Source organism: Sorex fumeus, unplaced genomic scaffold (genome assembly GCF_029834395.1).
Source record: "Sorex fumeus unplaced genomic scaffold, SorFum_2.1 ptg000051l, whole genome shotgun sequence".
NCBI lineage: Eukaryota > Metazoa > Chordata > Mammalia > Eulipotyphla > Soricidae > Sorex > Sorex fumeus.
This window is the reverse complement of record NW_026606108.1, coordinates 37,269,469-37,288,193: the sequence shown is the minus strand read 5'-3', so window position 1 is coordinate 37,288,193 and position 18,725 is coordinate 37,269,469. Positions and strand designations below refer to the sequence as shown.

The 18,725-nt window shown below is 40.4% G+C and overlaps 1 protein-coding gene across 11 annotated transcripts in view; it reads left to right on the top strand.

Annotated features, from left to right (window-relative positions):
• The window catches only part of FAM13B (family with sequence similarity 13 member B), a 93,553-nt gene that overhangs the window by 24,857 nt on the left and 49,971 nt on the right, over positions 1-18,725 (top strand). For all 11 annotated transcript variants that reach the window (XM_056124667.1, XM_056124677.1, XM_056124668.1 and 8 more), the window contains exons 2-6: positions 4,978-5,144; positions 6,717-6,908; positions 7,648-7,860; positions 12,217-12,394; positions 12,700-12,841. In XM_056124667.1, coding sequence (XP_055980642.1) covers positions 6,752-6,908; positions 7,648-7,860; positions 12,217-12,394; positions 12,700-12,841 — 690 coding nt within the window. In that variant the 5' untranslated portion in view covers positions 4,978-5,144; positions 6,717-6,751. The remainder of the gene's footprint in view (positions 1-4,977; positions 5,145-6,716; positions 6,909-7,647; positions 7,861-12,216; positions 12,395-12,699; positions 12,842-18,725) is intronic.

The window sequence follows — 18,725 nt, the reverse complement described above, 5'->3', positions numbered from 1 at the left end:
ACTCCAAATCTAGGATGATTTCATCAGATTGCATATGCAGATACCCCATTTCTGAATAAGGTCACATTTTTGGTGGACATGAATTTGGGGGTAATACTTCAATCCGCTACAGGCATAAAGGGAATTTTTAAACAATTGAAGACCTGAAAAAAGGTCAGGAAACAGGACTAAATGTCGAAACTTATTTTGCTGTTTGCAGGAATTTTATTTTAAACCACTCTCTTCTGAATGCTCTCAGCAGTGTGCTCTGAGATAGAGGCCTTCTATGAATAATTCTTGCTTGTCAGGCCCAAAGCATAGGCTGACCTGACCTCATTAAATACCTTTTAGCAAGTTAGACAAAGTAACTCCTTAATTTCAGATAACACTAACCCAGAGATTTCCAACAATTTGAGTTCTAAAATACAAGATTCTGTGGTACTTTATTTATTTTTTTCCTTTGTTTTTTGTAGGAGTACTGCTATTTATTCAGCCACTGATTAGCTGATTGAATTGTGCATGAACTCCACCTTCTGTGGTACTTTAAATTGTGAAAATTTACATAGTATAAACAAACACAGTCCTCCTGTTGTTCATCGATTTGCTTGAGCGGGCCCAGTAACGTCTCCATTTTGAGACTTGTTGTTACTGTGTTTGGCATATTGAATACTTCACGGGTAGCTTGCCAGGCTCTCCGGGAGGGGTGGAGGAATCGAACCCCGCTCAGCTGGGCTGGCTGCGCACAAGGCAAATGCCCTACTAGATCAACAGTATAGTATGATTATTAAGAATCAGGACTTTGGGGGGCGGGCAGAGAGATGGTACCTTGGTAGGGAAATTGCTTTGCACTCAGCCAACCCCAGTTTAGTCCCTGGCATCCTATAGGGTCCCCTGAGCTTCGCCAGCAGTGATCCCTGAGCACAGAGCCAGAGTAAGCCCTGAGTACTACCAGTTGTGGGTTCCTTCCCTCCACCCTGAAAATAAAAAAGAAAAAGGACTTTTGGAGCTACGTTCTGAGTCACAATCTTCAGATTCTGCCTCTGCTTGTGGGACTCTGGGTAAATTGGTGAACCTTAATGCACTTGTGAACCTCTTTAAAAGTAAGGGTTATAATAATAATAATATCAATACATATAAAATGTACAGAATGGTCTAGCATGTAATTACTCCTCACTTAATGTTAGGTGCTGATGATTTCTTCATATTTGTCATCATCCTCTTCACTTAATCTGTGCTCTTCAGAAGAGAGTGAAATTGAAGAGAATAAACCTGAAAGGTTTATTATGCCTTTGTTTTTAGTAGTAAGGATAAATTTGTACTTTTAGATTTCTTCTGTACATCCTAAGCTTTAGGAAAGATAAGATTGTTTAGTAGTTGTAGAGATAACTGGTTCCTGGTTTTATTAATGAGATACTTGTTGCTGGGTAGCTAGTGATCTATATAACTTGCCTCTAAAACTCTGCTAATGATGGAGTTGGGGATGTGACTTAGTGGTAGAGCACATATGTGAGGCCCTGAATTTGATTCTCAGTATCACAAGTTCCCCTGAGCAAGGCCAGGAGAGACCCCTGAGCGCACCAAACCAGGAGTAGCTACTGATTATGTATGGATATTGCCTTCAGACAAACAAAAAAAGCTTCTTTAGAGAATCTTCCTTTTATATCAGCTGAATCCTTTTTTTTTGTTATGACATGAAACATCTTCCTGGTTATCCTTGGTAAAGGAAATTTCATTACTTAATTTTCTTTTTTTTAAAAATAATATAGGAGCACTGCTATTTATTCAGCCATTGATTAAGCTGATTGAATCGGGCATGAACAGCATGAACTCCACATTACTTTCTAATTTTTTAATTTTATAAGTTAGTTCACAATGTGATTACATTCAATATTCAAACACCAATCCCACCACCTTACACCTTCCCACCACCAAATTGGGGATTTTTCCATCCCAAACCCCAATCCCTTTTCCAAAACACAACCGAAACAATGTATTTCTTATTGTCTGTTATGAAGAGCTGCTGAACATGCTTACAAAAAAGTGTTCATATAGGAAACAATGTGAAGATTGTTCTGTTTTGGCAGGAGTCGTGAGCTTTGGTATATATATCTGAAAATATGTATATATGCATATATATATTTTCCTCTGATTTGTAGCCTACTTTCTGAATCCCATCAAATGTGGTGTAATTATGGAGAATGGGTAGGGGGTGTTTTATGATGTGTCATGCGGCCGTTTTTATGGCCGTGTAGTCCAGGAATATGTTTACTCATGTGAGGCTCAGTCCGAGCGTGTGGGGAGCGGCTTTCAGTGTGGCAGCGGTTGGGTTATAGAGGTTTTTGGCTGCTGGTACTGGGTCAGTCCCTTAGGGTGGGAAGGGCTCTTCCCCCCCTTCCCCCCCCCCCAGCCCAGGCGCCCCTTGTGAAACAGCCTGGCGCTGAGTCTGATGGCATGGTTATGGGGACCTCTTGCATAACTTAATTTTCTTTAAAATTTTTTTTGGGTCTAACTTTGGCAGTGTGCTGGAGCGATAGCACAGTGGTAGGGCTTTTTTGCCTTGCATGCAGCCGTCCTGGCCAACCTGAGTTTGATGCTCCGCCCTTCTCGGAGAGACTGGCAAGCTACTGAGAGTATCTTGACCACGCAGCAAAGCCTGGCAAGCTACCTGTGACGTATTCAATATGCCAAACACAGTGACAACAAGTGTCACCAATGGAGATGTTACTGGACCCGCTCAAGCAAATCGATGAACAACGGGAGGACAATGCAGTGCAGTGCTACTTTGGCAGTGCTCAGGGCTCTTGGGTCATTGCTCAGGGATAATTTCGGTGGTATCTTATGGGATGCTGGGAATTGAGTCTTGGTTTGGCTGTATGTAAAGCAAGTACCTTACTTGCTGTCCTGTCTCTCCAGCCTAATGTATAATGTTGAGTAACTACATGCTTTAGCAGGCATTTCATGACATATAATCACCTGCTAAAGATTCATTGTGGGCATATGGGTTTCCTACCCTTAGAGTTCTTTTTATTGTTGACCATACCCAGTGATGCTCAGGGCTTACTCTTAGCTCTCCACTCAGGGATTACTTCTGATGGTGCTCAGGGGACCCCATGGGATGCCAGGGATTGAACACAGGTTGGCCACGTGCAAGGCAAGCCCCCTATTCACTTTTCTGTCTCTCTGGTCTCTGGATTCTTGTTTTTGAGTCACACTTGGAGGATGTAGATGCTGTTGCTGGCAGTGCTCTGCTTTGTGTCAAACCCTGATCTTCCACATGCAAGTAAGCCTTTTGAACTAACTTCCTAACTCTCCATGGTTTTTCATGTTCCCTCTGCATGTAACTAGAAAGATTTCTTTGCAGCCCACACTAAATGATAATACTCTCTCGATTCCCTGCATCCTGTTTAGCAGAACGCTGCAGTATAGCTTACTGAGCTTATGAAAAGTTAGTGGATAACTAGAATTCATAGTAAATGATGTTAATAAGTACAAACCATTTTGCCAGATTGGTTTTTCCGTCTCTCCCCAGCCTATTTGCTTTTCTTCCTCCCTTCTCCCCTTGCCCTCCCTTTATTGTTGCCATGATGGAGGTTTCCATACACACTCCTGGCTGTGGTGCTTGCACATTTCAGTTGTGCTTGCTTGCCCACTGTGCTGAGGGTTGTACTCCTTCCACTCCTTTTGGGCCTGTGCCTGCTGCTGGCAGCTGCACTCTTTAGTTGTGCTTGAGTACATTCTGGTCATGTAGTGTTTGCTGAAGGCTACTGTGGTGCTCACATGCAGGTGCTTGCCCGGACTTGCACTTCCTGGCTGAGATGCTCATATTTTGTGTGTGTGTGTGGGGGGATGAGCTGGAGTGGGGGTGGGGAAGGGGTTCTTACCAGGGGTAGTAGAACAGCCAGATTGATTCTTGGCCATGTTGGGATTGAACTCACCACCTTATGCTTATAAGGGAGATGTTCTAAGTTACCGAGTTCATTTGCTAGTCTTTTTACCATTCATTAGGCTGAGGAAGGAGACTGGTTTTCTTTCTACTACCATCTTGTATTTGTTAAATTTAACAGCTGTATAGGTTTTTATTCTTATATAAGGAAACCTAGCTTAGAAATATGGAAGTTGTTCAGATAATGCCTACAGAAAAGGGGAGATGATCCTGAATGTCATGTAGTGTTTGCTGAAGGCTACTGTGGTGCTCACATGCAGGTGCTTGCCGGGACTTGCACTTCCTGGCTGAAATGCTCACATTTTGTGTGTGTGTGTATGGGGGGGGGCGGGGAGGGGTACTCAAAGGTAAATTTTTTCAAATGGATTATTAACCCTTGCTGTATATATACAGAGATTCTGGGTTTATCTCATTGCTCTTTATTGAAGTTTTGTTGTTGTTGTTTTTGTTTGTTTGTTTTTCTTATTGTGTGACACCCAGTGATGCTGCGTCACTTCCGGCTCTGTACTCAGGAATTACTCCTGGCTCAGGGAGTTTGGGATTGAACCTGGGTCGGCCATGTGCAAGACAAATGCCCTACTTCCTGTACTGTCACTCTGGCCCAGCCTTTCTGGTTCTGTTAACTGCTCTTTTCCAGACCGTGCTAATGGGTTGTTTGAATAGCACAATATCTAAAGACACCTTCATTCCTTCTCATGTTAGTAGTCACAGTTCTTTTCCAAGTTAGGCATCATAATTTGAAGCCTTGTCCTCTAATTCGCTCACAGACAGATTTTATACAGGTGTCTTTCAAAATATACTTCAATTTTTAGTCTTCTTTCATGATTTAAAGATGTGGGAAAGTAAAATAATTTTTTTGGGGGGTGGTTTTGGACCACCCTTGGTTTTGCTCAGAACTTAATACTGGTTATTTCGCTCAGGGCTTACTCCTGGAAGTGCTTGAGGTACCTATATGCGGTGCTGGGAATCAAATGGGGTTCGGCTCTGCAAGGCAAGCACTTTAACCCTTGTGCTATATCTCCATCATTAACATATTTAATTTTTTTTTGTCCTAGATTAACTGCTGAAGTACTGATCGAGTTCTGCGTTTCTTCAATGAGGAACTACAGGCTGATCTTCTGCCATAATCTCAAACAGCCATAAATGACAAAAGAATGCTTGCTCAGTGAGGGTAGCTGGTGCAGAAGCCATTTTTTAAACTTAGGTGTTTAAGTACTCAAAGGTAATTTTTTTTTTCAAATTGGTTATTAACCCTTGCTGTATATATACAGAGATTCTGGGTTTATCTCATTGCTATTTATTGAAGTTTCGTAGTTATTAGCAGGCACATTGTATGCAGAGTGGATAAAGAATGTCTAAAAATGATGTAAATTTATGAGATTTTGCTGCCCTTAGGTTAATTTCCACTTTTTCTGTTAAGTTAGATGGATTGCTTCTCAATCATAGTGTGACATGCTTTTGATTCAGTGGCTATTATATATGTGGACTTAATTTTTGTAAAGCTTTAGAATCTTGAGTAGATTTATCTTAGTGTTATTATGTTTCTCTTGAATAATGTTAAAAAGCCAGTTTTGTTCATTGTCAGCTCAGTGACTAATCATGGTATTTGTTGGAGGTTGTTATTGGTGGTGCTCTAGGGATCATTCTGTGCCAGGAATCAAATGAAATCTGGGTCTCTCACATGTTCTGTTCTTTTAAAAAATACTTTTTTTTTTTTTAAAGGAAGATAGGTTTTGTTTATTTTTGGGAGCACATCCGGTGTTGCTCAGGGGTTATTCATGGCTCTACATTCAGGAATTACTCCTGGTGATGCTCCTTGGGACCACATGGAATGCTGGGGATTGAACTTGAGTGCCATATGCAAGGCAAGTGCCCTCCCCACTATAGTATCACTCTAGCCCCAATAAGGTAGTTTTCATCGAACAAAATTAAAGGGAGAACATAGGCTTGAGAGAGCAAGCCTAAAAGCAGTATTTTCTAATACAAATGGATAGAAAATGAATTTGTCTTAATTTTTTTGACAGTTTTTTGATCACAGTTTCTCAATGATAATTCTGAACTACATTGGAAACTTTTTTGGGAATAATTTTGAAGCACATTAAAAATTCTTATTGAAAATTGATACCTAATTTCCTTTGTAAATAAGTGTTATGACTGCTTTGTCATGTAGAAATAAGAACTGGTTAATCTTGTTCTTTGTTTCATTTATGAAAAATGATTATTAGTTGCCTGTTACTTTTTTTCCTCTTGGTTGGATACTTAGAAATTGAGAATTTAGATGAACTTTATATAGCAGAGTTCATAGATTGGGTTTGACTTTTTACTTTCATTAATAAGCTTAATAAGATCCTTTTTATTTTGGTTTTGGAGCCCACACCTTGTGTTGCTCAGGTGGCTATTCCTGGCTTGGAAGTTGTGCCCCTTTGTGGTGTTGGAGACCGGACCCGGTCTGCTGTTTGCTGGGCAAGCACATTCGAGTTCTTAGAACCATATTTGCTTGGGACATTCATGTCATTTGCTAAGTTTAATAATCAGTTTTGCCATTGGTTGATAAATATTTAAATACTAGGGAGCCACTCAAAAGTAATTACATATTAGAGAAACTAGTTGATGATACCGAGCGTTATTGGTGGGAAACACTATGGATCTGGTAACAAACTTATTTACATATTTAATAGATAAAAGCGTTCAGGTGTTAAACATTTTTCTTTAATATGTTTAGTCTCTTGCCACCTGTTAATTATATTACAATGTTTTCCCTTTTTTCTTATTTTTTGTTTCTTTCATTTGGCAGAAAAGACAGCTTTGATTTCTGGCTGCAAAAAAGATATGAGGAAGAGCTCCTCCCCTTCCTTGAGTAACTGCAACTCCGTTCTTGCTAACAAAATATTTGGAATTCCACTTGATGAGCTGCAGCAGGGAGGACATCCAGACAATGAGGTTCCGTTCATAGTCCGCCACGTCGTGGACTATATTGAGGAACATGGTATACATTTCCTTACTTTCAGGGCTAGCCTTTGTTTTATAAAAACAACTTCTTGTTTCCCCTTTTGCCTTGAATTTTTTCTCTATGGAAAGTACAATGTCATGAGGAAAGACAGAAATTATTAAACATTTCATTATGTTTTATTTTAAAATCATTGGAAACATTCAGGCTAGAGCATTTTTAAATGGGCACTGAGTGGGAAATAATATTTTTAATGGGTGCTAAAGGGTTAAACGGAACTGCATGGGCCGGGAATTGAACCTGCGCCTACACAATTCTACCACTGAACCACCCTAATGCCTCTAATGGATGGCTGGAGCAATAGCACAGTGGTAGGGCGTTTGCCTTGCAAGCCGCTGGCCCGGCTGAGCCGGGTTCAATTTCTCCGTCCCTCTCGGAGAGCCCACCAAGCTACTGAGAGTATTTCGCCTGCACAGCAAAGCCTGGCAAGCTACCTGTGACGTATTCAATATGCCAAACACAGTAACAACAAGTATCACAATGGAGACGTTACTGGGCCCGCTAAATTGATGAACAATGGGAGAACAGGGCTACAGTGCCACTAATGGGTGGGTAAAATAGAGAAGTGCTGCATTTCTAGATGTGTAATATGAAGGTATTTAGTGCAATTGCTGGAGTGGCTTTCCAGAGGTATGGCTATTCCAAGTTGGTTGCAGTATGAGCATATGTGACTAGTCAGAGTTGCAGCTTCTTCCATTTTTGCGTTGAATTAATGCAGGAGGTCTGGAGCAACAAGGACTTTTTCAAGTCAATGGAAATGCTGAGACAGTGGAGTGGCTTCGGCAGAGATACGACAGCGGAGAAGAGGTGGATTTGGTTAAGGAAGCAGATGTTCCCTCAGCTATTAGTCTTCTTAGGTTTTTCCTTCAACAACTTCCTGAACCTGTTATCCCAGGCAGTTTTCACATTCATTTGATGCAACTTTCTCAAGGTAATATAATTTGATTCTTATCAATCTTTTAACATTAACTTCAAAGATCTTTAAGAAATCTGGACTTGTAACTAATAATTACAGAAATTTTCTTATGTTCTCATTTTGTGGACATAAACTTGGAATTGTATGGTCTGGTTCAATTTCTTAGCTGCCTGTGATACTATTTGTTGTTATTCGTCTTAGTCTAAGATATAAGAGGTGAGGACACAAGAGAAAAAAACGAGTGAAAGTAGGAAAGAAGAAAGAAAAAGATAGATGATAAATGTGGCAGAGAATTTATTATAACCAGTGGTGTTGCTTAGGATGTTATTTCTATTATTTTAAAGGCAGGTGAAAGGGTTGTTTTGTATTAATTTTATTTTGATTTTGGGCCACACCAGCAGTGCTCAGGGACAAAGCCATGCTTCCTTCAAACAAAAGCATGTGCTCCAGTTTGTGCTCTCTCTTCGGCTCATATTTACTTATCTTCTTAGAGAGGCCATACCCAGCACTTCTGGGGGGCAATCCTGCAAGGTGGGAGAGATGTGCAGTGAATACAGGACCCTGCATTTGCTAGGCTGGTACTCTGTGCTTGAGCTATCTGCCAAGTCCCAGCTGAGGATTTTATACCTGTTTTGATAGAAATTCTGAGCAGAGAGGTTGGAACAATGGTACAGCGGGCAAGGCGTTTGCCTTGCATGCGACTCACCCAAGTTGTGTTGCTGGCAACCTATAGGGTCCCTCAAGCACTGCCATGAGTAATTGCATAGAGCCAGGAGTAACCCCTGAGTATCGCTGGGTGTGGTCCTTGCAAGAAAAAACGAAAAAACAAAAACCCAAGTTTTTGAGTAGAAATCAGAAAAAATCTATTGAGGTTTGGAATATATCTTGTTTTTGGACATCTGACTGAAGAAAACAAAATATTAAATTGGATGTCAGATTCTAAGGAAAAAAAGTTGGTTTGTCCTTTTTAATTTTTTTAGTGGTGACAAAAGGTAGAGTTAAGCTGAAATGGAATTGGAACAGGACAAATGAAGGTAGGGAGAAAATGCTTAAATGTTCCCAAAACCAATTGCTATCGATGTCTATGTAATAGATATATATTTTATTATATAAGGTTATAAAGTTTGCTATTTAGTGCTTTTAAAAATTTTATTTCTTTTTGGGTCACACCCGATGATCCTCAGGAGTTACTTCTGGCTCTGTGCTCAGGAGTCACTCCTTAGAATGCTGGGGGACTATATGGGATGCCAGGGATTGAACGCAGGTCAGCTGCATGCAAGGCAAATGCCCTCCTTGCTATACTATCACTCTGGTCCCTGAATTTTTTTTGTTTGAAAGACAATCCTGTTTATTATTTATTTTTGCTTTTTCGGGTCACACCCGGTGATATTCAGGGGCTACTCCTGGCTCTGCACTCAGAAATTACTCCTGGAGGTGATTGGGGGATCCAATGGGATACTAATATCGAACTTTCAGTTGGCTGAGTCCATGACAAACACCCTGCCTACTATACTGTCGCTCTGGCCCCATCCTAAAAATTTTTTTAAACGACTTTTTTCTGCCCTTAAAAAATAATATTTTAAGGGGCTGGAGTGATAGTACAGTGGGTAGGGGGCTTGCCTTGCAAGCTTGCCTGGGACAACTCGGGCTCAATCCCCAGCATCCCATAGGGTCCCCTGAGCACTGCTAGGAGAGCTTCCTGAATGCAAAGCAGGAGTAACCCCCTGAGCACTGCCATGTGGGACCCCCCCCACCCAAAAAATATTTTAAGCACAGTACTGTTTTATAGTACTGTTAATGGTTGGGTCGCGTGTCTTGCATAAATCATTCCAGGCACACCCTCTACCAGAGTGTTTACTTCTCTCTATCACTGTTCCACTATCTTCACCCCCAACATGCCCCCACATCCCCAAGCCTTCTACTGAAGTTTCTGTTGCATTTGGGTATTTGTTATTCCCTTCCTGGTTTGTTTATATCTCACATATGAGAGAGATCATTTCCTATCTGACTTCCTCTTTCTGATTAACTTCACTTAGAATGATTCTTTTCAGATTTATCCAATTAGCAAGCAGCAGATTTCATGATTTAGTCTTTTCTTTTGGCAGAGTAGCATTCCATTGTTTTTTTATCCTGTCTACTCTTGGATACATGATATATGAAATAAAAGAGATTTTTCTTAGCCATGCCCTGTGCTACTTGGACTCATCCCATCTCAGTGCTTGGGGAACCACCTGTTGCTGGAGATCTCTTGTATGCAGAGCATGTCCTCTGCTTCTTCGAGCTGTCTCTCTGGCTCAAAATTACTTATTTTGGGGGTGGATGGGGTGCACACGCAGCGATGCTCAGGGCTTCTGGCTCTGCACTCAAGAATTACTCCTGGTGGTGCTCAGGTGACCATGTGGGATGCCTGGAATCAAATCTGGGTAGGCCTCATGCAAGGCAAGCACGCTGCCTGCTGTACTATTGTTCCAGTCCTCCAAAATAACTTTCGTTGTTCTTTTGTTTTTGGGGCACACCAGTGTGCCTAGGAATCCCTCCTGGCAGTGCTTAGCAGACCATATGGAGTGCCAGGGATCGAACTAGGGTTTGCTATGTGCATGACAAGTGCTTTAACCCCTGTACTCACTCTCTCTGGACCATGAATAAATCTTTTTCGATATTTTTTGATTCCATTTTTGAAAAAAATTACTTCAACTTATTTTGTGGAATTTCAGGAGATGCTCTGTTCATCTATGTATGGGTTTTACCATCCCTACAAATTCAAAAGACTTATACTTTTAAATTCTCATATCTAAAATAAAAAATATTAAGGGAACAAAAATAATTACAGGAGTTGTCATAGTTGCTGTAGTCACCATATTGATAGCTTTAATTGCTTGTGTAAATTATGTTTTGCTGATATGTATGATTTTACTTTTCTAAAAAAAGAGATAAATTGTTAAAATAGCCATCATTTATTGTCATGGTTGATCATTTATTGACTGACTTAAATTAATTAATTTTTTTTGCTTTTTGGGTCACACTCTGCGATGCTCAGGGATTACTCCTGGTTCTGCACTCAGGAATTATTCCTGGGGATGCTGGGAATCAAACCCAGATTGGCTGCATGCAAAGCAATCACCCTACCTGCTGTGCTCCAGTCCCTGACTTTAATTTTAAACTCAAAATTACTGGTTTCTTTTTACAGTTGGTAGTATTTTAAAATTAAGGACAATTGCTATTTAAATTTTAAATAATTATTTTGGTTTTTGATCAAGCCGGGCCTCTGAGTGCAAAGCCAAGTGCTCAGGTCTTTGGGCTCTCATTACATTTTAAACTTTAATGAAGACTCGTGACCATAGCTTACAAATACGTTAGATTTGTATTATTTTGCAAAGATGGCCAAACTCATGACCATTAGTCTCATTTATTTTTTTGTTTTGGGGTCACCCCTGGCTCTGCTCAGGGCTGGCTCCTGGCTCTGCACTTAGAGATTACTCCTGGCATGTTCAGGGTACCATATGATATAAATGCGGGTTAAACCTTGGTCAACCACATTCAAAATAAGTGACTTTACCATCTGTAGTGTCTTTCTCTGGCCCCCATGACAGTTGTCCTTTATCAAGGACTGTTTTTATAAATTAATTTAAAGAACTTGAAAAAAAAGTTGATTTTTCACTTTAAGCAATAAATTAATTTTGAGGTTGCCTCTGAGAAATTTATCTCATCTGAATGACACCTCACAAAATCAAGTGTCCTGATATTTCATTACACAAGGCCTTCTTTGTGTAATGAAAACGTTGTAAACATTGGGATTCACCATGTTTAAAAAAAATCAATTCAGAGAAGAACCAAATGAGAAATGGAATTCTTTTTTATTTGCTTGTACTGATTATGCTGAAATTAATTGTTCTTTTCAGGATGTTGGAGGAAAAAGAAAGTCTCGCTTTGTTCATTCCTTCTTTTCCTTTCATCCAAATGAAAAAGTGTCACTGATATTAGTTAATTAAGCTTCTCTTCCTTGCTCATTACAAGTAGTTGTTGACAGACATTGGCCAGTGAGTGCATTTTTACTTACAATCGGCACTAATTTGGAAACACAGGAACTGTCATGCAAGACACTGTGATGAGAATTTAAAAAGTTAGAAAATTGGGGCCAATGACAAAAACATCCTCCAGCAATTGAGGGCTTGAGTTCCTTCTCTCCAACTTTTCTCCTCCACTTAAGTGAAATGTAAATCCCTAAGGCATTTGGCCTCTGGTAGAGGAAGTGAAGAGGTTTGGAATTGTTACAGTAAAAAGATAATGTGGGTGGACTAATGTGAACCTGGCAAAATATCTGAGCTTTGCTTTTACTTCATTAAAAAAAAACCCTGTTATTATGTTTTATAGATGATAATAACGAAGATGAATTTGGAAGAAAGTTGAGGTTCCTCTTGCAACAACTTCCACCTGTTAATTACAGTTTGTTAAAGTTTCTGTGTAGATTTTTAGCCAATGTAGCATCACATCATGAAGAAATTTGGTCTGCAAACTCTTTGGCTGCTGTTTTTGGTCCAGATGTCTTCCAGTAAGATGTTTTCCATATTTTTTTGTTTACTTAAAAAAAATTGAATTTGTGAAATAGAATCATAGCATTCTATCCCAGTGGTCATAGGTTGCTTTGTGAGCCATTATTTTTTAATAGTATGATTAATCCCTTCAGCATTTTGTGAACAGGGTACAAATTAGGGGTAGGCTTTACAGATGGGAAAACTAAGGCACGGAATGATGACATAAATTGCTCAGGTTTATAAAGTGACTCATTGGTTATCCTCTTAAGATTACCATGATTGATTTAAGCACACTGAATTCAATTTAGACCTTTATTTTTAGCATTTACACAGATGTGGAAGATCTGAAAGAACAAGAAATAGTGAGCAGGATCATGGCTGGACTTCTGGAAAATTATTTTGAGTTTTTTGAGAATGAAGAGGAAGATTTTTCATCTAATGATTTGAGTTCAATTACTGAACAGGTGAGAATAAAGTATTCTACTTGGAGGGTTTTTTTTTTTAAATGGACTTTAAAAAGTTTGGCACAAATGTGGAATTCCAAATTGCTTAATTGGAAGCAGTTCTTTTGGTTTAATTTATGTAGTCGAAAGAAATAGGTAGATCTGTGTATTGTTTTTTCTAATTTTTTTTTGTCTTCAGTTTGAAAATAAGAGACATTGAAATTAGAATATATAATACTATGGTGTCTTTTTTACCCTGTTAATAACTCAAGCATTGTTTTTTTTGGTAAGAATAGTGATTTTTTATTTTTGCAAAGAAGTTGCAGTATAAAGTTGACACAGACTTAAAAACAGAATGTCAGTATAGTGGTGCCTCCTTGTTATTAATGGAAATAATGGGAAATTAGTACAGGTAGTAAATAGTATTTTTAACACTGATTCCTGAATATTAAAATCCATTTTTCAGGTTTCATTATATTTTGCTGGTATAACTATGCTGTGAAGTAAGGGATTCAGAAACTTGCTTCTTTTTATAACATCAGACTGTTAATGCTGAGAGACTGTAATTTATTATAAAGCCACATAATTCCTGACTTCTAAGGCTTAGAATTTGTGATTTTTAGTTTTATGTGGAGGTTTTCCTTTTGTATTTAAGTGCAGTTTTCCAGCAAATGTTTTCTTGGTTAAAGCCTATGAAATTAGTTATATTTGGGGTGTGGGATAGAGCACTACCTTTTTTTTCTTAAAATGAACAGTAATTCACGTACAAAGGACAACGTTGTGGTACTGTTATCTATACCTGCCCACTTCTGTTGGATTTTTTTAAAACTTGTTTTTCCAGGTTTTTTGGTTGATGATGATGATGTTATTAGGCAGTGCTTAGGGCTTACTCCTGGCTCTGCCCTCAGGGATCAGTCCTGGCAGGACTCAGGGGACCCCGTGGAGTGCCAGAGTTAGCTGTGCAAGGCAAGCGCCCTATTCAGTTTTTCATTTAAGCAAATGAAAGTAATATTTTCCTTACAGCTTTTTCCTTTTTTATAGCCACACCTGGCAATGTTCAGGCCTTACTGTTGGCTCTGCACTTGGGGATTACTCTGGGAGAGACTGGGGGGACCATATATGGTACCAGGGATCAAACTGGGGTCAGACATATGCAAGGCAAGCACCATAGCCACTTTAAAAACAAAATTTTGAAGATTAGGTCTTCAAAATCTTGCTGAGGAATTAGCATAAATAATATATTACAGGGCAAGCTCCCTATCCACTACTATCTCTCTGGCCCCTCTCACAACTTTTTAACAGAAAAGTGGCACACCATACACAGTTTTGCCTCTTGTTCTGTGTTTGTCCATACCTGGCAACTCAGGCTTACTCTTGTCTCAGTGCTCAGTGACCACTCCTGGCAGGGCTTTGGGAACCATAAAGGGTGCTGGGGATTGAATCTGAATTGTCTGTGCAAGCAAGCACATTACCTGCTGTACTGTCTCTCCAGCTCTTCCCCCCCCCTCGAGTTCTTTTCTTACTGAAATATAGACTATACTCTGCTGTTTTTGTATCTTCTTAATTCTCTGTTGAATGGATGTAATCTTATAATTTGATTCATAGTGCAGTCTCCTCTTGAAAGGTGATAGTCCATCCAGTTTTTTCAGTCTTGTCCTTTTTATTGCCATGGTTAGAATTCAGGGCCTCATACATAGTTAATCTCTCATTTTGATCAGTTCTTTTTTCTATTTTCTGTATAATTAGTAACTCCCCTTTTCAAGCTTAAATATATCTAGGTATAAATAGGTTTAGGTAAATTTTATTATCACACTATTTTTTGGTTAACATTTGTTTCCTTTTATTTGCTATTATAAAGTAGCATCTCATGAAAAGTGGTTTGTCATAGAAATTTTCTTTTATCTTTAACATTTGACAGGTACTATATAAATAGGATTTTAACTTTCTATGTAGCTTAACTTTTTTCCTTTTTTATTTTTTATGTTGCTAGGGATCAATTCACGGCCTCATACATGCAAGGCAAGAGCTTTACCAGTAGATAGCTTAACTTTTATTCAAAAGAATTTCTGTATTGCTCTGAACTTTATAAATAAATGTGTGTATGTATATATGTGTATATGTTATATACAAAACGTATTTTTTTTTGTAGGAGGACTGCTATTTATTCAGCCACTGATTAGCTGATTGAATTGGGCATGAACTCCACCTTAATTTTTTAAAAATTTTATTTATTTATTTTTTTATATTATTGAATCACTGTGGGAAAAGTTATTAAGCTTTCAGGTTTAAGTCTCGGTCATACAATGATCAAACACCTTTCCCTTTACGAGTACTCTTTACAAAACGTATTTTATATATAAATATACAAAGTATATAATATAGTTTGTTTTGGGGCCATATCAGGTGGTGCTTATAGCTGGCTTTCTCGTGCCATTGTGCTCAAACATCACTCCCGGCAGGGCTTAGTGGACAGTATGCTGCGCCGTCTGTGGAACCTGTTCAGCAGTTAAGGACCTTACCTGCTGTACTGTCTCTCAGGTCCCTATGAATACATGTTTTTTAAAATGTGGGGTTAAGGGCCACAGAGATAATGCAGCAGGTCGTGTACTTGCCTTAGACGTGGGTGATGTGGGTCCCATCTCCGGCACTCCATATAGTCACTTAAGCCCCGAAGGAATGACCCTTGAACATCACTGGGTATGGTACAAAAACAAAAAATGGGGAGAGGTAATTCAGCGGGTAATTATTATTGCCTAGAATGCAACCAGCTGGGTTTGATCCCCGGCATTCTACAGGGTCCCATGAATACTGCAGGAGTCATTCCTGAGTGCAGAGCCAGGAGTGTGGCTTGGTTGTGGCCCAAAACCTAAAACCAAAAACAAACAAGAAAAACCCCAAATACCCTCCCAAACAAAAGAAGTGTCGTTGATACAAAGAAGTTAAAATTTTTTTTCATGTAAACATTTATTTTTTTTAAGTGGTGGTGGTGGGGCACACACTCAAGCATTGCTCAGGGGTATTCCTGGCTCTGTACTCAGAAATTCTTCTTTTTTTTTTCTTTTTGGGTCATACCCAGCAATGCTCAGGGGTTACTCCTGGCTCTGCACTCAGGAATTACTCCTGGAGATGCTTGGGAGACCATATGGGATGCCAGGGATCGAATGTGAGTCAGCCGCATGCAAAGCAAACACCCTTCCCTCTGTGCTATCACTCCAGTCCCTCAGGAATTATTCTTGGTGGTGTTCGGGGGACCATATGGGATACTGGGTATCAAACCCAGGTTGACTGTGTGCAAGGCCAAATCCGTACCAACTATACTGTCCGCCCCTAAAATTTTTGTCTCTCTCATTTTTCCCTCCTTTCCTTCCATTCTTTTTCAAGTGTCTGGGACTTTAAGGAAATAATCAGATTGCAGTTCATAATAGTAAACTCCTCTCAGGAGGGAGATAGAGGGGGAAGTTGTAGGAGGAGGATTTGTGGATGTCTTTGATTATAGCTTGAACTGGTTATCTCTGGAACTTATAGTGTATTGTTTTTAAATTTTCCAACTCTCCTCTTACATTTTACCTGACTTAAAGACTTGTTTAAAATAATGACGTGTGATGTAGCTCAGTTTTAGAATATATGCTTTGTGGATATGAAATCCTGGGTTTGATTGGCAGCACAAAAGAAACAAAAACTTGATTAAAGTGAAAAATTGACACATCTTTTTAAAATTACACCTTTTTGTTTCTTTTGCTTTTGGGTCACACCTGGTGGCACTCAAAGGTCTGCTCCCTGCTCTGTGCTGGGGGTGGGGTGGGGTTGCTCCTGGCATTGGTTGGGTGATTGTATGCTGAGAATTGAACCCAGGTGTCTCACAAGAAGATGGCAAGTAGATGACAGCTTTTTCTTAAAAATTTAATGACTTTTTTGGTTTGGTTTTATATTGGGGCCATACTTGACTGTGTTCAGGACTTTCTACTGGCTCTGTGCTCAGTGGTTCGTCCTAGGTGGGTGCTTAGCAGGGGACCATATGTTGTTCTTTGGGTTGAACTCCAGTCGGCCACTTGCAAGGCCTTACCTATTGTACTATTTCTCCAGCCCTTTTAATGACTATTTTTTTTCTTTTTTAATTTTTGGGCCACACTCAGTGTTGCTCAGGACTTACTCCTGGCTCCTCTGCACTCAGAAATTACTCCTGGCAGTGCTCGTGGAAACATACGGGATGAGGGGGATCCAACCCGGGTCGGCCACATGCAAGGCAAGCGCCCTACCCACAGTATTATTACTCCTTTAGTGACTTTGATGCTTGCAAGCAGTCTTACCTTTTTTTTTTTTTTTAAATGTAGGAGTACTGTTATTCAGCCGCTGATTAGGCTAATTGAATTGGGCATGAACTCCACTTTTTTTTTCATTTTTTATAATTTTATTTATTGAATCACTGTGAGCAGTTATAAAGCTTTTGGATTTAAGTCTCGGTCATACGATGAAACACCCGTCCCTTCACCAGTGACCTTTCTCCACCCCAAAAACCCCCAGTATACCCCCATCCCACACCCACCCCCTACCTGTGGGGCAGATGATTTCCACATTATTCTCTCTCTACTTTGATTACATTCAATATTTTGACACCAGACCTACCATTATTATTTGGGATTTTACCCCAACACTCAGATCTGATGAAGAGGCAACAGTAGACAATTTGTTTTCTGTTGCTGGTTATAAGTAATATGATGTCGCGTGGCTGCAGTAGTGGCCGCGCAATTTTGAAATTCCGAAATTTTAACAAATCTGGAAGGATTTCTGCCAAAACCTGCTGGGTTCCGAGATTTGTTCCTGAGTCTCTGGGATCATGGCCATTAAGCAGCTTGATCAGGAGCTAGAGAGGCCGTTTGTGGGCAGAGACTTGGGGTCTTGCTTGGGTGGGGAGGAAAGGGCCGGCTCCACCCCCATTCTGTGAGGCCCCGTGTGTCTTGTCACTGTGGGCCCAAACCTGACTGTCCTGTGGCCTCTGGAGGATGTCAGCCACCAAACCGCCAAGGGGGAGCAGGCAGAGGGACAGCACCCTTTCCCTCCCTGTGGTGGCCTGGTGACAGTAACCTACTGTGGGGGCTGGACGCATTTCTGCCCAAAGCCGCTGGGTTTCTAGATTTGTTCCTGAGTCTCTGGGATCATGGCCATTAAGCAGCTTGATCAAGAGCCTGAGAGGCCTTTTGTGGGTGACAACTCGGGGTCTTGTTGGGACGGGGAGGAAAGGGCTGGCTTCACCCCCATCCTGTGAGTCCCCATGTGTCTCGTCACTGAGAGCCCAAACCTGACTGTCCAGTGGCCTCTGGAGGATGGCGTCCACCGGGCCACCAGGGGGAACAGGCCAAGGCATGAAACCTATTCCCACGTGGGGTGGCTTAGTGCTGGTAACCTACTGCAGGGACCAGATGCATTTCTGCCAAAAGCTGCTGGGCTCCACGATTTGTTTGAGTCTCTGGGATCTTAGAGAAGTCTTACCTTTTGAAAATTTTTTGTACCACCTTTCTCAAGTTACGATTTTTTTGTTTTGTTTTGTTTTTGGGCCACACCTCACTGGTGAGGGATCACTCCTAGCGTAACATGGTAGAACTATTTGTGGTGCTGGAATTGAGCCTGGGTGGCTATGTGCAAGGCAAGGACCTTACCTGCTGTACTACCTCTTCAGCCCTCAGTCGGTTATTTTTAAAATTAATAGAGGACCAGAGAGACCAGAGACTGAGTTTATGCTTTATATGCAGCTGCCCAATGTACATTCCTGGCACCACATGGTTGTCTGAGCACTGAGCCAGCTCAGTTTTTGGTCCCCACCTATCCAAAACAAGACCCGAGGAGTAATGCAAGAGCTTCTAGCATCTGCTGTACAAACATAATGGGCAGAAGTTCAAATCTCTGGTGT